Consider the following 20,211-nt stretch of genomic DNA (forward strand, 5'->3'; position numbering starts at 1 on the left):
ATAATCACTTTGTTTTGAACTACTACTGCAAAACCCAGGTTTTTCCGAGGACGTGGATTCCTCCCTCGTTTCCCCAGAGTTTCACTTCTGAGGCCTCCCCCTCGACAGCCTCTACTGTTGGTTCTCAGCCCGTGCGTCTACTATTAGGGAGTGGCGATGACGACAGGTCTTACAAGGTGAAACTACTAATGGACTCAGGACAGTGACTTCCAGAACTTTCCTGGAATGGATAATTTCTTTGGAGCACAGAGGAGACGGATAAGAGCAAAACAATCCCAAAAATCCTCCTAAAATTGGACCCCATTCCCGACCGAGGCATGCCAAGTCCAGTCACCCCGGCCAGGCTAGGGCAGTGTGATGGCGCGCCGGCAAGGGCGATCATTAATCGGAGGGAAGAGAACTGTACGGCTCTTCCGGTTGCGCTCTAGGACAGCGATCGATGATGGAGAAGGGAGGCTACGCTCTAGGGGTCGCAGCGGGGAGCCTCTATGGAGAGGCGGTGCCCCTAGAGGGGCATGAGGGGCGGGGCTTGCGTGACGCCCGGCGGAGGAAGCCGTAGGAAACCCGGCGGAGGGGCGGCGCAGAGCGGCTCTATGCCTATAATAGGGAATTTCCGATGCAGCCCTCTCGAGCTGATCTTTTTATTCATTGACGTGAGCGTAAGTCACATGGAACTAGTGGGGCCGACCGTGTGCGTACGTCCTATGGGCTGACCGCGTGAGAAGCTGTGACGTCAAAAAGGGCACTCTACACTGGGGTGGAAAAGAAACTCTATAGTTCTGATCTGAGCCGTGTTCGAAGCTCGGAGGTGCTATGCGGAGGGCTACGGTTTTATTGTTCTCTCGTGAAATTCGATTGTAGTTGTGCGGGGCAAGAGCGTGGGAATTCATACAAAATCTCAGGAGTTAGCGGTTCCTTTTGAATTTATTGTATGCGTTCTATGTAGGCTTTTATAAATCTGTACAAAATAAGGTATACAAGGATGGTCTTTTTTTGAAATTCGACAACAATCCAAGGATGAGAGGCTTTACCTGTTGAATTTCTACCTGGCATCTACCTTTTCAACACCTAAAAATCTGATTTAGGATACAATCCTACCTAAGTTTAGGGAAAGAAAAGGCCTTCGACTCCCAGCATAGGGCTGTGCCCTTACACCCGCTGCAGTGTCTCGAAAGCATCGTGCTCTGTACCGTTCGCAGGAGAAAAAAAAAGGGATTAAGGTTAATTTGGGATCAGCAGGACCCCTACGACTTTAAAACGGGTGGGCAACCTGCTTTAAAAGCACCCCCATTTAAAAAATGGGCGGAAAACCAGCAAGGGCAGCTCGCACCAAGAGGCGCAGCCGTACATACTGCATTGCTTTTTAAAGGCACTGGAGATTTCTCCAAACGAAACCCTGTTCTAGTTGTCTGTTCGCCCCTGTGCACGCTCTCTCCTCTTGCAGAATGAGGCTTGCATTCGGAACCGGAAGCAAGAACCTCGCGCACCTGTTGATGCACAGCAGATGCTGCGATGTCTCCGGCGGAAGGAAGAGCCCCAGCGACAACTGTGCGGGCGCTCTGGCACTCCCCGACTCAGTGGTTGGTGTGCCCCGCCGCCGATGGTGGGCGGCGCATAGTGATCCGCTTTGCCCGCCCCGTCGCTGGCGTCGGAGGTCCCGGAAGCGTAGCCGGGACTGTTGGCGATGATGGAGGAGAGTCCGGCTGCTGAGGAGGCGGCTGCGGCCGCGCTGCTGACGGCCCCGCCGGGCGGCGGCGGGCCGGGATCCGGAACAGGCGGCGGGGGGGCGAGTGTGTTCCTGCCGGCCGACCTGTGGGCGGTGGCGGGGCTGGGCTCGACTGGAGCGGGATCCGGAGCGGGATCCGGAGCAGGCTCTGGCGGGACCTCGGTGCCTGGGATCCCCCCTGCCGCTGCCGCCGCTGCCGGAGTGCTGCTCTCGCACGCGGCCTTCTGGGACCCCACGACCAGCGGCGACTGGGACGGAGAGAGGGCGAGCACTGCATGCCTGTTGCGCATCAAACGGTAAGGGATTGTGAGAAGAAGAGCAAGGAGGCAGCGGAACTCAGAAATCCCATTCCTGCATTCTAGCCTCGGTGCAACTCCGGAAGGAGTGGGTCGATAACAAAGGCGACGGTGCTTCTGAGCATGTGCAGAGTATATATCCTGAAAATCTCAGTCTGCCTGCAGGCTTCAGGGAAAGGAAATCCTCCATCTGTGTGTATAATCAAACTTTTCTAGGAAGGTTGATTGGCTTCCTTTCTTGACTTGAGTGCAGTGCCCTTAACAGCTTCATGGTAGGTAATTGATTCAGCAGAGATGGGAAAGCTGCACCTGTTAAGTTTTCATATTCCCAAGAGTGTGTGTGATGTGGTTAGAGTCCTGGAGTGAAGCTTCCTAGATCCACTTTCTAATTCTCACTCCAACATGAAACTCACTGGTTGGCTTTGGTCCAGTTTCTGACCCCTTATTTAAGTTGCCTTATAGATTGCTGGGAGGATAAATGGGCAGCTTGGAGGAAATGGAAGGATGTAAATGTAAGATGTCATGCAAAATTTTAGATGTGGTCAAGAACAATTCCTTTCAAAAGATGGCCATTCTGGACATGGGTTAAATGGGGGTACAGTGGCATAAGCTTTTGATTAAAACAGCTCAGCTAAGTTGTATGGTGCTTTTCTCTGGATTAAGGTCACCTTCAGCCCCTGAAGATGAGAAAAGCCTGACACATACCCCATGTCCTTCCCTCTAATAAGTCTGTTATCAAGGTTATTTCCACCCCAAGCTCAATTTTCTTGTTCTACTTCAGGTAAGAATTGGGATATGACATGCTTAGAAACTCATAAAGGCCATTGTTTTAATTAGTGTACAGACAGACTATTTTTGCCCCTAAGAGCCATACATTTGGCTTTAGCTTAGGTTTTTTCTTTCTTTCGTCTCTGAACTTTTATTGCAAGGTGTGAAGCAGCTTTCCTCAACTTGGTATTCTTCAGATGTTTTGTGTTACAAACCTCATCACCCCTGGCCAGTCATGATGATTTTGGCAGTCCAGCATGTCTGGAGTGCACCAGGTTGGAGGAGGGTGGGTGCAACTCTTCACTCAAAGGATTTTTCTTCTAAGAGTAGAAAGAGATCTCTTTCCCACCAGTGCGCAGTCAAACTGACCCCTGCTCTTAACCATATAAACTCGGGGTGGAAGACACGTTGCATTCAGATAAGTTACTGTGTTTCTGTGATCTGCTGTAGATCCAGCAGTGACAAGTAGCCGTGTGCTATGCTATATATCTTTTGATCAGCCATAGTTCAGAACTTAATAGCGCACTTGTCCAGTATTGTATTTGTAATCAGTACCATGATTAACACTTTCCCATTGCCTCTGGTCATGCATTAAAAGGATGTTCCTAGAGTTGGCAGCACAATGATAAGGCAATAAAATTGCGGTAAGTGATCCTGACTGTGTACCTGTAGAGGATCAGCACTTAGAGAAAGGCCGTTACTGGCAGGGCTAAATATGTCCCTAGCTTTATTTCCTTTTCACACCATCTTCCATCAGTTCCCTGGCGGCTGTTGTCTTGCAACAACCCTGAGAGCTAAGCTGTCACCTTTCCCATTTCATGGCTGAAGAACTGAGGTTCTTGCGCAAGGATATGTTATTGAGTCCTTGGCAGAGAGAAAATTTGAGCCCAGACTTCTCGAGTTCAGCTCTCTTTGTCCTGCATTGTCCTGGCTCTCCGCTTTTGTCTTTGGGTGCCATAATTGGCCAGCTGGTAGCTCTTTGAATAGATGTTATTGCGGAAAACTCTCAGTCTCTCTAAAGGTGCCACATCCAATACACACATCCAAATGTAGAGTGAATGAGAGGCAGAGGGAAGTCAAGTCTTCCCCCACCCCACCAAGCAAGTTAGAAATTGCAGTAGAAAGGAAATGCACATTTCTTGAGCACAAGCAAAGCCCTTAGTTGGAATCTCACCATTTTCTGTCAGTACAACCCAGTAAGACCTGCCCGGGAGCTTCTGGATGTCAGCCATGCTGCCAAACTAGGGTTCCGGGGTTGTGTGCCCTTCTCCATTACTCTGGCACAGAGCAGGGAAATACACGGGATTGGGAAAGGGAGAGAAAGAGGACTGCTTGGGTCATTCCTGCCATTGAACCCTGCTACCTCCAGAGCAGTTCTAAGGATAGTCTTACACAATCCCAGAAACAAAAGCCTTATTGTCTGGACAAATAAAGGCACATCAACCCAAAGTGAAAGTGTGCAGCAGGGGCGTGGGAGCACTTCTTTCTCAGAAGGTGTGTCGCAAGAGTGTGCCATTCTCTAGTTTTCCAAGGCAGGCAGAGGCTAAGGCCTGCAAGGGGCACGTGTTGTGTGTCAGAAGGGCCACACTTGTTCCGACATGCCATGACATGCTTTCTGCATATGGCAGAAGATGCCAGCCACCCTGCTTGCCGTCCTGTGGCCATCCTTATTTATTGTGCTGTGGGAGGAAGTGCGGGTTCTGCTGGCAGGGGACTTTCCGGGGTGACTGTGTGCTTGCTAAGCAAACGGAATCTCACTTGGGAATGTGTGTTTGGTAAGAGAACAAAGTTTAGGAGCACAATCCTTAATAGGCTGGAGTGGGCGATGATGCCTTTCATGTTAGAGTGGAAGTGCAGCACTTGAGTTGTGATCCCCTCCAAGTGTCAAAATCATCGGCTTTCTTCCTCCTCCCTTCTGCCTCATGAGACAGCGCTGTGAGGTGTGTTTGCTTTGGGACTACTCCTAAAGAGGATCATGGATACGGAGGGAAGTGGGTGGTCAGCTACAATGGAGGAAGAATTGAGTATTTAATAAAATGAATCAAATTGTGACTAGGTGAGGAGGCCTGAAAAAGGGATAGTTCCTAATTGTGGTTGGTTGGGTTGTCCTAGTATTCATTTCCTGGAGTCCTTAGGGGAAAGCTACCTGTCTATAGTCCTGAGAGCCAGAAACTTAAGTTTCTTGCTTTAAAAATTTTGCTTTTATGGTGTTTTATGGTGACCTGTTTCTCAAGAATTCAACAAGTGGCTTTGGGGACTGGGGTATAAAGCTGGAAGCTCTGGAAAAATGATTGATTATAGCACCTATTTTTGTTTTGCAGGGATATCATGTCCATTTATAAGGAACCACCACCTGGAATGTTTGTTGTGCCTGACCCTCATGATATGACCAAGGTAGGTGACACCTGAATGCCTTTCTTTTGTTGTTTGTTTCCCTAAAGAGATACCTAATAGTGCATCCTACAGTGATTTGAAATCCCATTATTGATATAATTTCTTAACTTCTCCTTTATCACAGGCAGTCACACAGTTTATTTCTAATGAGAGATGCATCCAACAGCTCAAGTTCTGTTCACACTTAAAAAAGAATTGAAATGAGGAACAATGAGGGGCAAGATACTACTAAGAGTCCTGTGTACTCTGTTATTGTTACTGCTGGTATATCTTTGTTGTCTAGATGCCATAGATCCAAAGAAGAGGCATGGACCCTGTGCAAAGGCTTCCAGTCTAGAAGGAGGGAGGGAAATATAGAGGAGGGGGAGTCGTTTGAAAATGCCAGTAAATAAGAATGGCATCGATGGGTATTTACAGCCAAATGAGACTGGACCGCTTTCCCCCTTGCTGGGCTTGGAGGTGTTCTAGGTACGCAACTGTCTTGTTCCTCTTCCATAGTTTACAGGGCGTATGTGTTTAGGTAAATTTGGCAACAGAAGGCCCAAATATTTGGTTGCCTAAATCAAAATAGCATGGAAGATACAGCAGCCCCCCAGATTTTGCAATTCACATAATTCATGCAAAGAGTTCCAATTTGTATGTGTTTGGGGTTTGCATGGGTGTAGCTTTGTGGACTTGGGTATTTGTCCAGTCAGATATTGTATTTTTCAAATATATGTACAACGAGAACAGCAAAAATGAAAGACAACCATCAGTTGAGCTAATAATTTGTGCCAGTCTCAAAACTAGACTGCTATAGTTATACAACAGTGGCATTAACTTTTAAAGAATGTAGTTAATTATTTCACAACACATTTGCTCCGTCCTTCACCCAAGGAGCTTGGTGCGTGCGTGTGTACAATCCTTTCCCTTCATTTTTTCTGCACAGCAACCCTGCTGGGGAGGTTAGGCTGAGATAGTTCGCATTGCCAACTGTTGCCGAAGGAGATTCAAGGCTGAGTGAGGATTTGAATCTGCATCCCCCTCAGCCCTCTACCCTCTGGGCCTGCCTTTCTCAGCCTGTTGTCACCTGTATCGTTACCGTTACCGTGCCAACTCCCATTCACTCCAGCCAGCAAGGCCTCTGGTCAGGAATGCTAGGAGTTGTAGCCTACACCACCTAGAGGACACCAGGTTGGGCAAGCTGCAAGGCAGTGTTTTGCCACAGCGCATTGCTTGCTTTCTGCTTTGGACATGCCTACAAGGACAGTTCTGCTGCGCTGCTCTGCTCTGCAACGACTGCTGCTGTTAATTTGTCCTTGTTAACACATGGCATCATAGTGGCTGTTCTTTAAAGACAAGCTACCATCTGCACAGCGGCATTCTTGCGATATTTGACTTCAGCCAAAGAGTAGATAGACGGCCAGTTGGTGCGCCAGCCCCAAGGGCAGCAGAGACCAGTGTGCACACGCTGATACCTTCCTTCTTGGGCACTGACGTTTCCACTCTGCTGAATGGATTGATTTAAATCAAGGTGATCTGAATTGCATATTAAGTCGTGGTTTAAATCACCACAAGAACCCTGATTTATATCAAGTCTGTCACTGATCGTTTAATGTTTCTTAAATGATGCCGCACATCTGATCACTAAAACATTAATTTGTACTTCAGCACAACCTCAAGGAGGGCATATTGTATGTAATTTTTTATAACTTCATTTTTATCCATTTGGGAAATAGGAGGGAGTACTAATTACCTAACTGGTATATCAGGAATGGCACAAGCGAAATTGCAAGCTCAATAGCACTTTTTCTTTCCAGTCCACTGCACCATTACTTTCTTATCTGCCTCCAGCAATCCTTTCCTATATTGTCTTTCCGTCTTAACTAACCTCCTCGCTTGGCCCAGCACCATGCCACATAAGCACAGAACAGCATCGCTTCCAGCCGGCCTGTGCTGGCCTGCACATGTGACTTTAGTTAAACAGAAACTGAAAGCCCCAGACTTTCAAGAAGCGAGGCTACAGACAGCCACTCTCATGAGATGAGAAACTGAAATGAACGCCTTGCTGGGAGAGAACTTAATTTGTGTGAGGCTCTAAGTGTGGTCTTAGCATGTTTGCAATGAGAATTGCTGCTGCGTTCTTTTGTGGTACACAAGAGAGCAATTTTGTATTATTGATTCTTTTTAACCAGCACTTGCAACTTAAATGGTAAAAATCCAATGTTTTTGTTTCGAAACTCAGTGATTTTTATCCAGCCTGACACACAGCCAGCCCTTTCCCCAAGCCCTTTCCCCAAGCCTGCCTTCCCTCTGGATACCTCAGAGCATAATTCTTTCCATTCCGGGCCAGCATGGCTAATGGGGAAGATGGGGGTTGTGTTCCAGCACATCTGGGAGCGCCAGGTTAGGGAAGGCTATGCTGAGCATTAATGAAATTTCTCTTCACACCTTCCTTCCTTCCGTCCTTCCTTCCTTCAACACATTTTTACCACCCTCTAAAGCTGAAAAGGCTCTGGAACAGCCCTCACTTCCAGCCTTACAATCTAAAGAGTCATGACACAGAAGGAAAATGGATGAGGAAGGAAAAAGAAAGCAGAGATGCTCACACAGGTCTTCTTAACAGTTCTTATAGGGACCAGCTGTAATGGAAGCAGGCTGCTCACCATTCATGTTGGCCTCGGTGGCCTCCGGGAAACAGTCCCACATTCCTTGAAATGGCTGTAATGCAGCTGGAAATGGTCTTCCAAGGTAGTGCCTTGACCTTCTGGGACATGGTTGGAAATGGCCAGGTCCTTCTTACTGCACTAAGGCTTGGGGAGCCCCAGTGATACCACCCCCACTTTGGAGCAGATGGTCACTGCTCTGGCATACAAGGCTGTCGAAACGACTGACCTCATGGGGTGACGGGAAGGGGAGGAAGGGCTTAACCTGATGGAGGAAGGCAGCAGTGAGCAGAAATGACACTTCCTTGTTGCCTATTGTGAGTTTAGGGCTAGAGGTATGATTTTTAAGCTAGGACAGCTGAAATTTGCAAGATGCCGAACTCTGTGCTCATTGCAGACTTCTGCAGAATTGCAGGAGATGCCCATCCCTGAGTGAAAACTGGTTTTGCCCTTCCCAGGGGTCTCTGTCATCCACAGAGAAAATGGAGCCCCTTGCACTCTTGGAATGACAGTGAAGGATTCTGGGATTTCCCCATGGGCCTTCTTTGAATGAGGTACTTCTGGGGGAAGAGGAAATAGCAATTAAGAACCAAAATGCTTGGAACATGTGTGAACAGTGGAAAAGCTAAGCATAACCTCACAAGTAGTCTCAACATGTGTACCTGAAGAAACTGAGCCTGAATACCAACAGTCTTTGCCTCTGTCTCCTTCCAGATGAAGTGGAGATTATTAGCTCCTTGGGACACCAGCCCAATCTCTTGTTATGCTGCCTCTGGAAAATGCCACTTTTCATTTTCATTGATGGCCCTGTATAAGTGATTAGTCACCTCGAGAAGGTGACTAATCAAATGAATGAACGTACTACATTCTGGGTGTGATTTGCCACCTTCTGGAAGGGCTTGGGCTGGGCAAAGAGGTGAAGAGCCACGGTACTGACACTGGCCTTACATATTTATTTAGAATGTATATGCTGCCTCTGAACAGTTTTTTCAAGGTGGTATACATAAAACATTTAAAATCAATGCTTAAACCTTTGAACTTAAAGGAGTAAAAGCAATGCGCCATTAATCAATCAATCATAGAAAACACTACCATTAAAAGCAGAGAGTGATAACCTCAGAAATTGAACTTCTCATTTCAATAAAAGCGGGATTAAAAGGAAAGCTCTTTGAAGCCAACTTAATGAGCACCAAATTTACCCCCAGGGAAGTGATTCTATAGATGTGAGGTCACCGGCAAGGCCTTGTCACTTGTGTTTGCCAGCTAACTTACCTTAATGGCAGGTCAGTGCGTGGGGCCTCTGTGGCTGATCTGAAGGCCTGGGCAGGTTCATCTGGCTGTAGCTGGTCCTTAAGACAACCTGGTCCTGAAATTGTCAGGACTATAAAGATCAAAGCTTAGGTCTGATGGGACTGCTTGCTGTGCTTTGCGAAAAGGAGCTCTCATCACCTGCTGCAAAAGATGGTCGCGGCATTCCGTCCAGGTTGGGAGGCTCATCATGGCTGAGCTTGGAGCTGGCCTGAGGGCCTCGAACAAAGGCCCCTCACCATCTGATGGGTGCTACTGGCTTCCCACGCGTTTGCATGTCCCCTAGAGAAGGTCAGGGTGGCCACTCAGTCGCAGTGCAGGTAGCGTCTACTTCATACAGCCAGACAAGATAGTAAAACTCTTCCGGGTTGTCTGGCATGAGGCTGCAGCCTATGTTTCAAAAACTTCCATGCAATCAAATGCCTTGTTAAAAACAAATATAATTTTTAAATTTAATTTTTAAAAACAAAACAAATGTAATTTTTAAAAGGGTTACATGAGAATGCTTGCTTCTGACATCTTGCTCTGACTGGGAAACCTGTGACTCTCTGGATGGAGCTGGACTACAGCTTCCACCCTGCTGAATATTGGCATGCTAGTTGGGGCTGATGGAAGTTCGAGTTCAACAGTGTTTGGAGGGGTACAGCCCCCATACCACACCGCCACCCACACACACGTTTGGAACTTCCTGGCAGGCTTTTTTTTCCAGGATAAAAATTAGGAGCACATTCAAGTATAGCAGCTTTCTCCAACCCAGTGGCCTTCTGGATGTGTTGCACTGCCACTCGCATCAGCCCTAGTCAGCCTGCAAGTGGTCAGGAGTTCAGGGAACGGAAGACCAAATTTTTGGTGGGCATCAGGTTGAGGATGGAGTTAAAGTCCGTGAAGCAGCGTGGTCCAGAACCCATTCATGCCACCTTGCCTGCTTTCCATACAAATGAGCCCTGCATCAAGAATCCGTGACCTTCTGGAGAGGAAGTTGGCTTCCCTGTAGTGGCTAGTAGAAGACACCACCTTCAGCTCGTCTTCGCCACCAGTGTGTGTTCTGCACAGGCTCTGCTGCTGTTGCACCCCAATCGGAAGTGTTTGCGCGAGCTGGGCTTTTCTCTTGCAGATTCATGCGTTGATCACAGGCCCCTTTGACACGCCTTACGAAGGGGGTTTCTTCTTGTTCCTGTTTCGCTGTCCTCCAGATTATCCCATCCATCCACCGCGAGTCAAACTGATGACAACTGGAAATAACACAGTGAGGTTTAATCCTAACTTCTACCGCAATGGGAAGGTCTGCCTCAGTATTCTAGGGTAAGGAATGGAGTAACCTGGGCTCTCTTTTTTTTTGCGGGGGGGGGGCAACCAGGTGGGTGCTTTAGGGAGGTCCAATTTCTGCATGTGATTCTCTTGTTGCTGAACCCTCAGAGGTGTGTGTGTGTGTGTGTGTGTAGGTAGGTAGGTAGTCCAAGTGGATTAATCTAGGATGGTGGCGAACCTATGGCATGCTTACCACAGTGGGTACACAGAGCCCTCTCTGTCGGCACGCGAGCTGAGTCACGCCAGCATCATCCCAGCAGGCGGGCATCGGATAACAGCGCACATAGAGGCCATATGCATGCTCGGAAAGGAGTAGCGGCGCCAGGCAATGATGTCACAAGCTGCGACTCATCCGAGCTTTCGCATGGCTGGTCAGTGCACTCCCACACACACACACACTCACACTCACTCACTCTCTCTCTTTCTCTCTCTCTCTGCTTGGATTGGCTGTGACTTTTAATACATTCATTTTTATTAACACAAGATTTTAGCTTTGAGTTTTCTTATGTATGAGTTGTTTTTTCTAAACTAAAACCTCAGTATTCAGGTTTTATTGCAGTGTTGGCACTTTGCGATAAATAAGTGGGTTTTGGGTTGCAGTTTGGGCACTCGGTCTCTAACAGGTTCGCCATCACTGATCTAGGGCAAAGACAAGTCTCAAAGCTCCAGACCAGCTCCAAAGCACATAACCACTAGAACAGAGATGAGGAACTAGTTTGGAGGGAGGGAGCCGGTAACTATTCAGGGCTGAATGACCCCAGCAAGGCCCTCTGGCATCACTGGGTCCTCGGTGGATCATCCACCCTGCACTGGGTCCAGGGACCCAGCTCTGCTGTGCACTGGCAAAAATGCAGAAGGGCTGCATGGCACGGTGGCTATGGCAGCTTTGCCTGCCCTGTGCCTTCTGCCACTGGGGGGATAAAGGGCAGGTAAAGCCAAGCCAGCTCAGTCCACTTGAGCTCCCAATGTCAATACTTCCTATCTCGTCCAAAGCTGTGTTCTCTTCAGCTCTGCTATCAGCAGCTTTATTTTTTCTTTGTGTGCATTTTTAAAGGGTTATATTTTCAGAAACCACAAAGCAGTGTCCTTAAAAAGGTTGCCCTCTTGTGCCATATTACCTGTATTTTTGCACTGGGACTGGAATTTAACAAGCCCGTTCTTTTTCTTTTTGCTGATCTTGGCTGTGCCAGTTTCAGTGACTCTCCTCTCTTGCTCGGCTAAAAAAAGCCCTTGCCACGGCAAATGCCCGAATGACAAGGGAAATGAGCGTAGCTGCTTCAGCTAACATCTCCCGCTAAACGAGATGAGGAATACAGAGTGACAACCTACCCGCTTCCAGAACATGGCTGAGACACGGCTTCCTGTCCTACGCACTGCTGTGAGCATTAAGCTCGTGACCCTCCAAGGCATTCCTGTCTTGGCACCAAGTCCAAACTTCCAGGAGGGGAGAGTTGCCTGTCCCAAGCAGAGGAAATATTTTCCTTGAAAAATAACTAGTGTCTGAGTGTCTTAAAAAATCCTTTTGTGTGTTACCCCTTGTCTGTTAGCCGCCATGTGCTTTTAGGAATGAACAGCATGCCAAACTGAAACACAGGGACCTGGGGCAAATGGGTCCCACTTCTCAGAGCTAAGTGTAGGTTGCAAGGGGGAAACGGGACTAGAGCTCTATAAAACTGTCTGTGGCTGTGGGAGCAAGTGCTGCTTTATCCCACTTTAGGATAACAGTGGTTTGCTTTTCAAACGTTTGCTCTTCATCCTGGGACCAAGGCAGCACGCTGTGGGGAAATAGCTTCTCAGATGCTTTGGACGGTGTTTGGGCCGGCTGAGAGTCCCAGGCTGCCACCTTGTGTGCCCGTTGCTGAACTTTACACACATGTAATGCTTGCATGAGATTGTGAACATGCGTGTCCTGCACCTGGACTGCCCTCAACAGTGTGGCTCTGCTAGGGATCATTGCTCACCCCTGGCAAGAATGATCCGTCTCTTTCTTTTGCAGCCTTTGGAGTGGGCTGGGGGTAGCATCACTGACTTTGGCTCTGGACCTGCCCGGAAACTGGCTTCAGCCTGTCTGCACACCCTCAGCATGTGGCTCCTAGTAGATTAACCCCAAGGGAATTAAAATACTACAGAAAAAACATTCCCTACCTTGATCTAATTATGGAAATGTAGAAATGAGCCAGAGTTCAGGATGAATTTGTCATTGTTTGGGCAAGGAGAAGTCACCTTTACAAAAGTGACGTTTTTCTTCTACATGCTGTCACACACATCATGAATGCCGCCCTTCTATTTTCCTTGCTTCTAAGTTTTTAATGGTCCTTCTCCAAATTTCTTGAAATGTGTTTATTGTCATGAGGACTCGAATAGGAGTGGGGATCTTCTTTCAGCCTGATAGCAGAATCCAGTCTTGAAGATGCTTTCAGGAGTCCGGGTGGTATCTCAGGCAAGTGCCAGAAATTTTGGTGCTGCCTGAAATATAAAAAGCACCACCATGTTGTAGTATAAGGGTCTTGATGCCACTAAGTCGTGGGTGAGACATTTCCTCCTTATAGAGGGGCGGGGGTGGGTGGGATGGGAATGTTTACAAGTCGGGAAGCCACGATTGGTGGTTGAGGGAAAGGTGAACCTCAGTGGACCATAAGGGAGAGCTGGACTCGGCTCTTGGCTTGAAGGTCTCAATGAGATCTCAGGAAGATCAGAAACTTTTTTTTTTTTTTTAAAGAATGGTAACCGGGGCTCTCCAGTGTTACAAACTGCACCAAGATAAATTGAAATCCACACATCTTTCCTCCTCAACTGGTCATGTTAGAGAATGGCGCTTCTGTTTATTATGTGCAAAACTAAACTCTAGTTTCTTGCTTTCTGGCAGCACGTGGACTGGTCCAGCCTGGAGTCCTGCACAGAGCATTTCTTCAGTCCTTATCTCCATACAGTCCTTAATGACCGAGAACCCGTATCACAATGAACCCGGCTTTGAACAGGTGGGTCACTTTGAATCTCTCTCCCGCGAGGTGCTCAAGCGTCTGCCTGACAACCAAAAGCACCATGGGCAAAACAGTAGTCTTTTCAGCAGATGCTCTCACCCAGAGGTGTTACACCGTTCCTTGGACGGGCCTGCTTCCTCGCTGTGTTAAAAGCCCCAGGATGTGGGCCAGGGTGGAAATGAAGATGGCATTGAGCAGCTCTGATGTGCAGCCCCAGAGGGGAGGGGTCCGAGTTCTGCGGGATTCCTCGTGCTGCCACCTGAGGGTGTGGAACCATCTTTATGGGGAGGGTTGCGTTTTTGGAGGGAAGTCTCTTGGGTGTGCGTGGCGGGTGCACTTCAGGGTTGGATGGCACCAGACTGGGCAGTTGGTGGGAATGGAGCAGGCAGGGGTTACCCATTTCTTTCTCCCCTCCCCACTGCAATCTCTCCCCATATGGTTTAAAGTTACAAAAAATGGTAGCATTGGTACCAGTTGAACCTTTCCAAAAGTCCCTGGGCATGTGAGTTTTTGGCAGTGACAGCATGCCTGCCTTGTTGCTACCTCCCCCCCCCACCCCCCGCAGCAGTAGTTGGGCTTTTTCTTGCAAGGTCACACAAGTGGAAGCTCTCAGCGCCATTGCTGTGCAGAGGAGGGGGCAGGAAGGGAGGCCACCGGCCAACCCAAAGGCACGATGAGCAGCATCTGGACCCCAGCTGGCTTTTTCCCAATCTAGCTCCGGCCTGTTGTAGACACAGGTGCGCATTCACTTGCAATGTAGCGGCGTGCATGGAACTTTTCCAGACTGGGACCACAGAGGCTAGAGAATCTGATTTCTTGGGCAAGGGATCTTGGAACAGTTCATTAAGGGGCAGTAATGCATCTATTAACATTGATTTCCATGGCAACAACTTTTGACCCGTGTTGAATTGAAATGACAGAGTAGCATTCCCCATGGGCATTTAACTGACTGGGGGTATTTCCTTTGCGTATTAACACAGTTGCAGGCTGTGTGTCTTGAATGATGTTTTTTGTCTTTGTCTTTTTTTTTGGGTGTGGGCAACTCTGTTCTCTTGCAGGAAAGACATCCAGGAGACAGTAAAAACTACAATGAGTGCATTCGACATGAGACCATCCGGGTTGCCGTCTGCGACATGCTAGAAGGAAAATGTCCCTGTCCAGAACCCTTACGGTACTTGCTGGGAACTGCATGGCTTGACTGAGTTTGTAGACTTCTAGGCTGGAGAAGAGAAAGTGCTGCCTTTCAGCCAGGCTTATTCCTGCTGGGAAACCTTCCTTTCAGTGTGAAACCCACGACTTGGTGTTCAGACAGCCTTTGCTCCTTTCTTTCTTTGCAGCTGCACAGTTAATCTACAGCTTTAAAAGTCTGGCAGATTCTGGGAATATTATACCACTCCACCTCCAAATAGTTCGGTGTCTGTGTTTTGTCCTCCGTACTTTTCGCTTAGAAAGTTTACAGGCAATACCAATTGAGTGTTTCAGGCGATGCGTGGAATGTCTTCTTTTTTCCCTACGCCGTGACACAGTGAGACTAAACAATGAGTCAGAACCCCGGCGAATCCTGGCTTACTGTTCGCGAGCAAGTGTGCCGGTGCACGCTGCCCGATTGCTGCTGTAAACCAGATTCCTGCGTTGTCCCAATCCAGCCTCTGCCTGGCTGACGTGAAAGCCAGCTTTGAACCATGACTTCAGATTCCTGCTTACTGCGGCAGTGACATACCACAACTCCCAGTGTGATCATCATGCTAAGTTTGTCCTGCTAATCAGCTTGTGGTTACTGAAACTGCAGAAAGATCCAGGCAGGAATGCGCTTGCTCTTGAACGTAGACCAGGATTCTCTCAAATTCTGGTGTCTTGTCTTATGGAAAAGTAGCTGCAGAAGATTCTCAAAGAGAGATTTGTTTTGGAAAACTTATCATAATTTACTGAAATGATGTAGTGCACAGCCCCCCCCCCCCCCCCCACACACACAAATAGGCTGACCTGCCCTTTCAAAGTTGCTTTTGGGATACTGGTTGTGTAGCATGTTGAGCTGCTGACAAAAGCACTGTATAGATGAAAGCATGCATGGATTCAAAAACAAGATTTTAGACATGCGCTGTGCAGCATACTAAGCCCTTCATTAATCCATCTATTAGCTCTGTGCCACCCTTGCTTACACTTGGTTTTGGTTTTGTTCACTAGGGGAGTTATGGAAAAGTCCTTCATGGAATATTATGATTTTTACGAGGCGGTATGCAGAGAGAGGGTCCATCTCCAAGGGCAGACGATGCAGGTAAGGATGGGATGTTACTGTATAGTAATATATTGTCCATGGGTTGTCATTTTGCTCTCCCGTTTGAGAGTGTTTTCCAAAGAAGGAAGCTTGCAAGCATAGGCCCAGGGGTTCTGAAGGCACAGGGGGCAATGAGGGGAAGTGGCTGGTCTGCAGCAAGAGAAACCGCTGCAGGTGTGAGTGCTGGCCAGTTGCTGCTACGAAGTAATGGGAGGTAGGAGACCTTCCTCGTTGTCACACACAGGTGGGTAGACCTGTTCTCCCCTGCTGAGGAGGGCAGGACATGTTCCAGTGGAGCAAAGCTCAGGGAACCAAGGTGCAGTTTGGATGCCAGGAAGTACTTCCTGACAGTTAGGACCCCGAGGGTATGGAATGGGCTTCCACGGGAGATGGTTGAGGCCTTATTGGTGAGGGTGTTCAAGGATAGGCTGGATATGCACGTGGTAGGCATGTCATGAGCGGAGCTGGCTGGAGCGGGGGTCAGACTAGATGGCCCAGGAGGCCCCTTCTGACTCGCTTTGTTTCTGTGTTCTTAGTTATTAGATGACGGCATCCAGAGGTTGTCAGAATAAGCTCTTGAAAAATACTGAGCTCTACCTTTCTTCTGACCCATGTGTATGAGGTCTCTTGATCTGGGTTCTTCATTTCCTTAATTTTAGGCTTGCAGGATTTGTGTGTGTGTGTGCATTCCTTTTTTTTTTTTTTTGAGAACTCCCCCACAGAAGCCTTGTGCAAAAGGCATAATTACCATTAAAGAATGATCAGCCGAGGGATTTGTTTGGAATACCGGAACTGAAACACACCCCATAGTTCCTGTCTACTCCAAAATCCACTCCTTGTTATTTATTAGATTCATACCCTGCCTTTCCCTTTTTTCAAAGAATTTAAGGCGACTTACATCTTTCTCCCCACCTCCTGTTCTGTCTTATCCTCACAACAACCCTGTGAGGTAGGTTGGCCTGAGAATCTGTGACTGGCCCAAAGTCTCCCAGTTGGCTCCATGGCTGAGCAGGGACTAGAACCCAGGTTGCCTTAGTCCCACACTCTTAACCACTACACCACACTGGTTACCACAAGCTTTCATCCTTTTCAGCAGTATAATTTAGAAAGGGAGCAATTACTGAGGGTTTTTTGTTGGGCAGCAGAAATACTTGCTGATCTCCTGCAAATCACCCAGAAGTCTACCACTATAGACCCAGGTCCACCTTCTGCCCTTCCTGTCTCATTCCATTCTCTGTTTTGCCAGGATCCATTTGGTGAGAAGCGAGGACACTTTGACTACCAGTCCCTCCTAGTGCGTTTGCAAGGAATCCGTCTGAAGGTACAGGAGAAACACCAGCAGGAGAACCTGGATATAGACTCAGAAAGCAGCTCCTCTGAGACAGAGACAGACACTCAAGGGAGCATGAAGGCTTAGATGCCTCCCACCTGACTTCGTAAGAACCTGAGACATGGGAGTGGGATCTTCGGGCTCCAGGCACTGCGGAGTCCCCTGGAGAGATCCAAGAACCAGCCTGGTTCCAGAGAGGAGAAAACATGGACTGGAGAAGCATCCTTTGCTTGCCTCCTTCAGTGCTCTGGTACATGCTGTTAAACACAAAGAGGATTTGATGCTAACATTGACCTGAGCTTGTGATAGGCTGTATTTTCAAAACGATCCTTTCTCTGCTGGAGATCTATGAACAAACGGCATAAAGGCATTCTGGAAGAACCTGTGATGGGTGGGTTCCCCCGCCTTGATTCTCAAAGAGCATGAGGTAGAGCAGGACTCTTTGTTCTGTCGTCCTTGTTTCCAAACATACTGCTTGCACCTAGCACCTCCCTTCCAGCTTGCCTCCACACAGTGGGCTCCCAGCCATCCAAGTCCATTACAGCACTTTTGGCAGCTCTGGTAACAAGCGTCCCATTTTTCCATATTCGTTTTATTGTAGCTTACCGGTTGGGTTGGTATTGCCTGTCCTAGACAGACCAAAGAGGAGGAGCTTCTGCTGTAACTGGGTTTTTTTGTGATCATTAAAAACACAAAATCAAAGCTTTATTCAATTGAACTCCTTTCCCCCTCCAACACACACTTTGAATTCAGGTAGGGATACAATAAAAGGCAAGTCAGAAGAATTCTAAATTTAAGTATTTTAACCTTGTGAGCAGCTATCACCCTTCCAAAGGTTAAATTTCTTGCTTCACATTAAACGTTTTTTTAAAGTTCTAGCAAGAAAAGGTCATTTATTCCCCTTTTCCAAGCCTGTTTTAGCATTACAGTTCAGGGAAAAAGGGCAAGCTACAGAGGAGAACCAATTCTGTACTCTTGATGTTGTTTGCACAAGAAAAGAGCAACTATAATTGTAGCAAGAACAACAAAAACAAGAGTGATATTTACCTGAAGCTTGGAAGATACAACAGCAGGCTCTGCTGTTCATGTTACTAGGGTCTCCTTCCTTTGGGAATGTGCTTAAAGATTTAGTGATGACAAAAGAATGCAAGTAGTGGAAGAAACTTGGTCAGTGTTGATCAGTGTCATAATTGTAAGCCTGGGGAGCAAACAGAAACTGGTGGAAGACAGGAGGTCTTTTTTTTAACTGACGTACTGAATTGCATGCATGCATCTGTCTCTCAAACTTGCCAAATTCCTTTCTCTCTGATCACTTCCTCATGAGGTAGATGAAGATACAGCTTTTGATGATCAAAATGTGGAGTGTTTGTATCCATCCCCTCAGCTGGCATTTTTTTCTTTTTTGAGAAAGTCCAGAAACTGTGGGAGCGTGCCTTTTGGGGCTTCTAGGCACTGCTTGGAGCAGTCTGAAAATAAGAAACTGAAAGCAGCTCCCATACATTCAGGTCAGCTGTATGTCCTGACCCAAAGGTTGTGGGGGGCATTTTGCAGGCAGATTTGCTGTACCAGCCAAGCCAATGGGAAGGATTGTGCTTGGCCACCCCAGTAGCAGTCATGGAACCAGGCAGGTAACCCCCCGTGTGCTGCTAGGCACTGTTTAGGTGCTGACTCTGCAGCAGGCACGCAGCCTTCAAGCTGCTCTTGCTCCTTTCTGGCTCATGGAGCAGGAAGGTGAGCTGATGCTTTAATAGAGCTTTCTTTTGGGCAAAACTTAATTTCTGTGCATTTGCTTTCAGGGTGAGATGGAATTCTCTCTCTCTCTTCCCCCGTCTCTCCCGAGGGTTACAAATAGCTGGTGCAATCAAATACAAAGTGTAATCCACCTTTGCATGTAGATGCCTTGTAGAGGGGATGGGGTGAACTGTATCATGTTAATTTTAATCTCATTGGTGCAATTCAACAAATGTCAGATGCATTTAGCCCCCATTGAAATCAAAGAGACTTTGAGTGCACAGTTCATCTTTTAAGTCCTGCTGAACTCAGCAGGACTTAAGTAGGCCTTATATTCTCCATTCTGTGCCAACCGTATACATTTGGCATTCCCCATTCTATAGTCACCAAGGCTAGGTGTGCTTTCATGTCAGAGCACCTGTGATTTCAGAGATCTTAATTCCAGATGCATGTTGGCTGTTGAACCATTAGATACATTTATTTGAAACAAAACATGAAAATGCCTTATGTGGTTGTTTCTTTCACACAGCTCGCATGTGGATGTAAGAAAAAAAAAAAGGAATGGTTTCTAGCTGCCCATTGTCATCTGTTTTTTGAATGTTTTCCATTTCAGAAAGTGACAATCCTAGATGACTGATCTAGACCAATGTTTAGTGAAAGAATTTTAGGCCTAACAAGCTAAAAATAATAATGCACAAGGGTCTTCAAATAAAGCTTGTTTATATACAGTTGTACATAAAGGGTTTTTTTGTGCAATAAAGTTTGTTTTGGCAAAATCTGAAGTCTTTCTGTGTCCGCCTGGAGTGATAAAAATAGTGGCTCCTTGTTTTCTTGTGTGCCAGAGAGGCTGACAAGGTTATTCCTGAAAGCACATTCTATCTTTACAGACTCCATCATTCAGGGGACTTTGCAATCTGTATTTAAATAGTATCCTCCGTCAGCCTTCCTTAAGCTTTCCTCCAGCGATGTTAGGCTATACCTCCCAGAACTGCCCAGCAAGTCATACTCGTGTTATATAGTTTTAGCCCATCTGAAAGGCACAGATTAGGAAAGGTTCCTAGGAGGATCAAACTCTACATGATATTCAAACTACGTAACATGGTTTCCCCTTCACCACCACTTAAATTTATATGCTGTCCTCTTTTCCTAGCATTGGTGTGGCCTGTTTTGGTACTGAAGCCTGGTTCCTGCATGGAACCTAGGTGGTGTTTCACCCACTGACCGTTATATACCGCTCGTCCACCGAGCATCCATTTCAGTGAGGATTTGGAATGGATGTTTCTCACCTAAATTTTGGAAAGTCTTGACCTCTTGATTCCTCATTTGTCACAAAGCACACAAAACCAACAGGCTGGACTGGGAGAGGCCCTAATTCAAATCACCATCACTGGATGACTTTGAGCCAGGCACTGTGCTTCAGCCTGACCTACCTCACAGGGCTGTTTTGAG

At 47.4% G+C, this 20,211-nt stretch overlaps 1 protein-coding gene across 1 annotated transcript; it reads left to right on the plus strand.

The window, feature by feature from the left end:
* The first annotated feature begins 1,608 nt into the window (after positions 1–1,608).
* Positions 1,609–19,544, plus strand: UBE2Z (ubiquitin conjugating enzyme E2 Z). The gene is made up of 7 exons (XM_044444553.1): positions 1,609–2,022; positions 5,112–5,184; positions 10,252–10,439; positions 13,312–13,423; positions 14,485–14,597; positions 15,611–15,701; positions 16,948–19,544. Exons 1-7 carry the CDS (start codon positions 1,685–1,687, stop codon positions 17,116–17,118), a joined length of 1,086 nt encoding a protein of 361 aa, XP_044300488.1. The 5' UTR covers positions 1,609–1,684; the 3' UTR covers positions 17,119–19,544.
* Positions 19,545–20,211: the final 667 nt, after the last annotated feature.

This window comes from Varanus komodoensis, unplaced genomic scaffold, assembly GCF_004798865.1.
Source record: "Varanus komodoensis strain SLA01 unplaced genomic scaffold, ASM479886v1 scaffold45, whole genome shotgun sequence".
NCBI lineage: Eukaryota > Metazoa > Chordata > Lepidosauria > Squamata > Varanidae > Varanus > Varanus komodoensis.

Excerpts from the sequence above, each read along its gene's own strand:
- UBE2Z (XM_044444553.1), top strand. The coding sequence starts at position 1,685 with ATGATGGAGGAGAGTCCGGCTGCTGAGGAGGCGGCTGCGGCCGCGCTG. Across the intron at positions 5,185-10,251 it reads ACCCTCATGATATGACCAAG|ATTCATGCGTTGATCACAGG; the intron begins GTAGGTGACACC and ends TTTCTCTTGCAG. Across the intron at positions 13,424-14,484 it reads ATGAACCCGGCTTTGAACAG|GAAAGACATCCAGGAGACAG; the intron begins GTGGGTCACTTT and ends GTTCTCTTGCAG.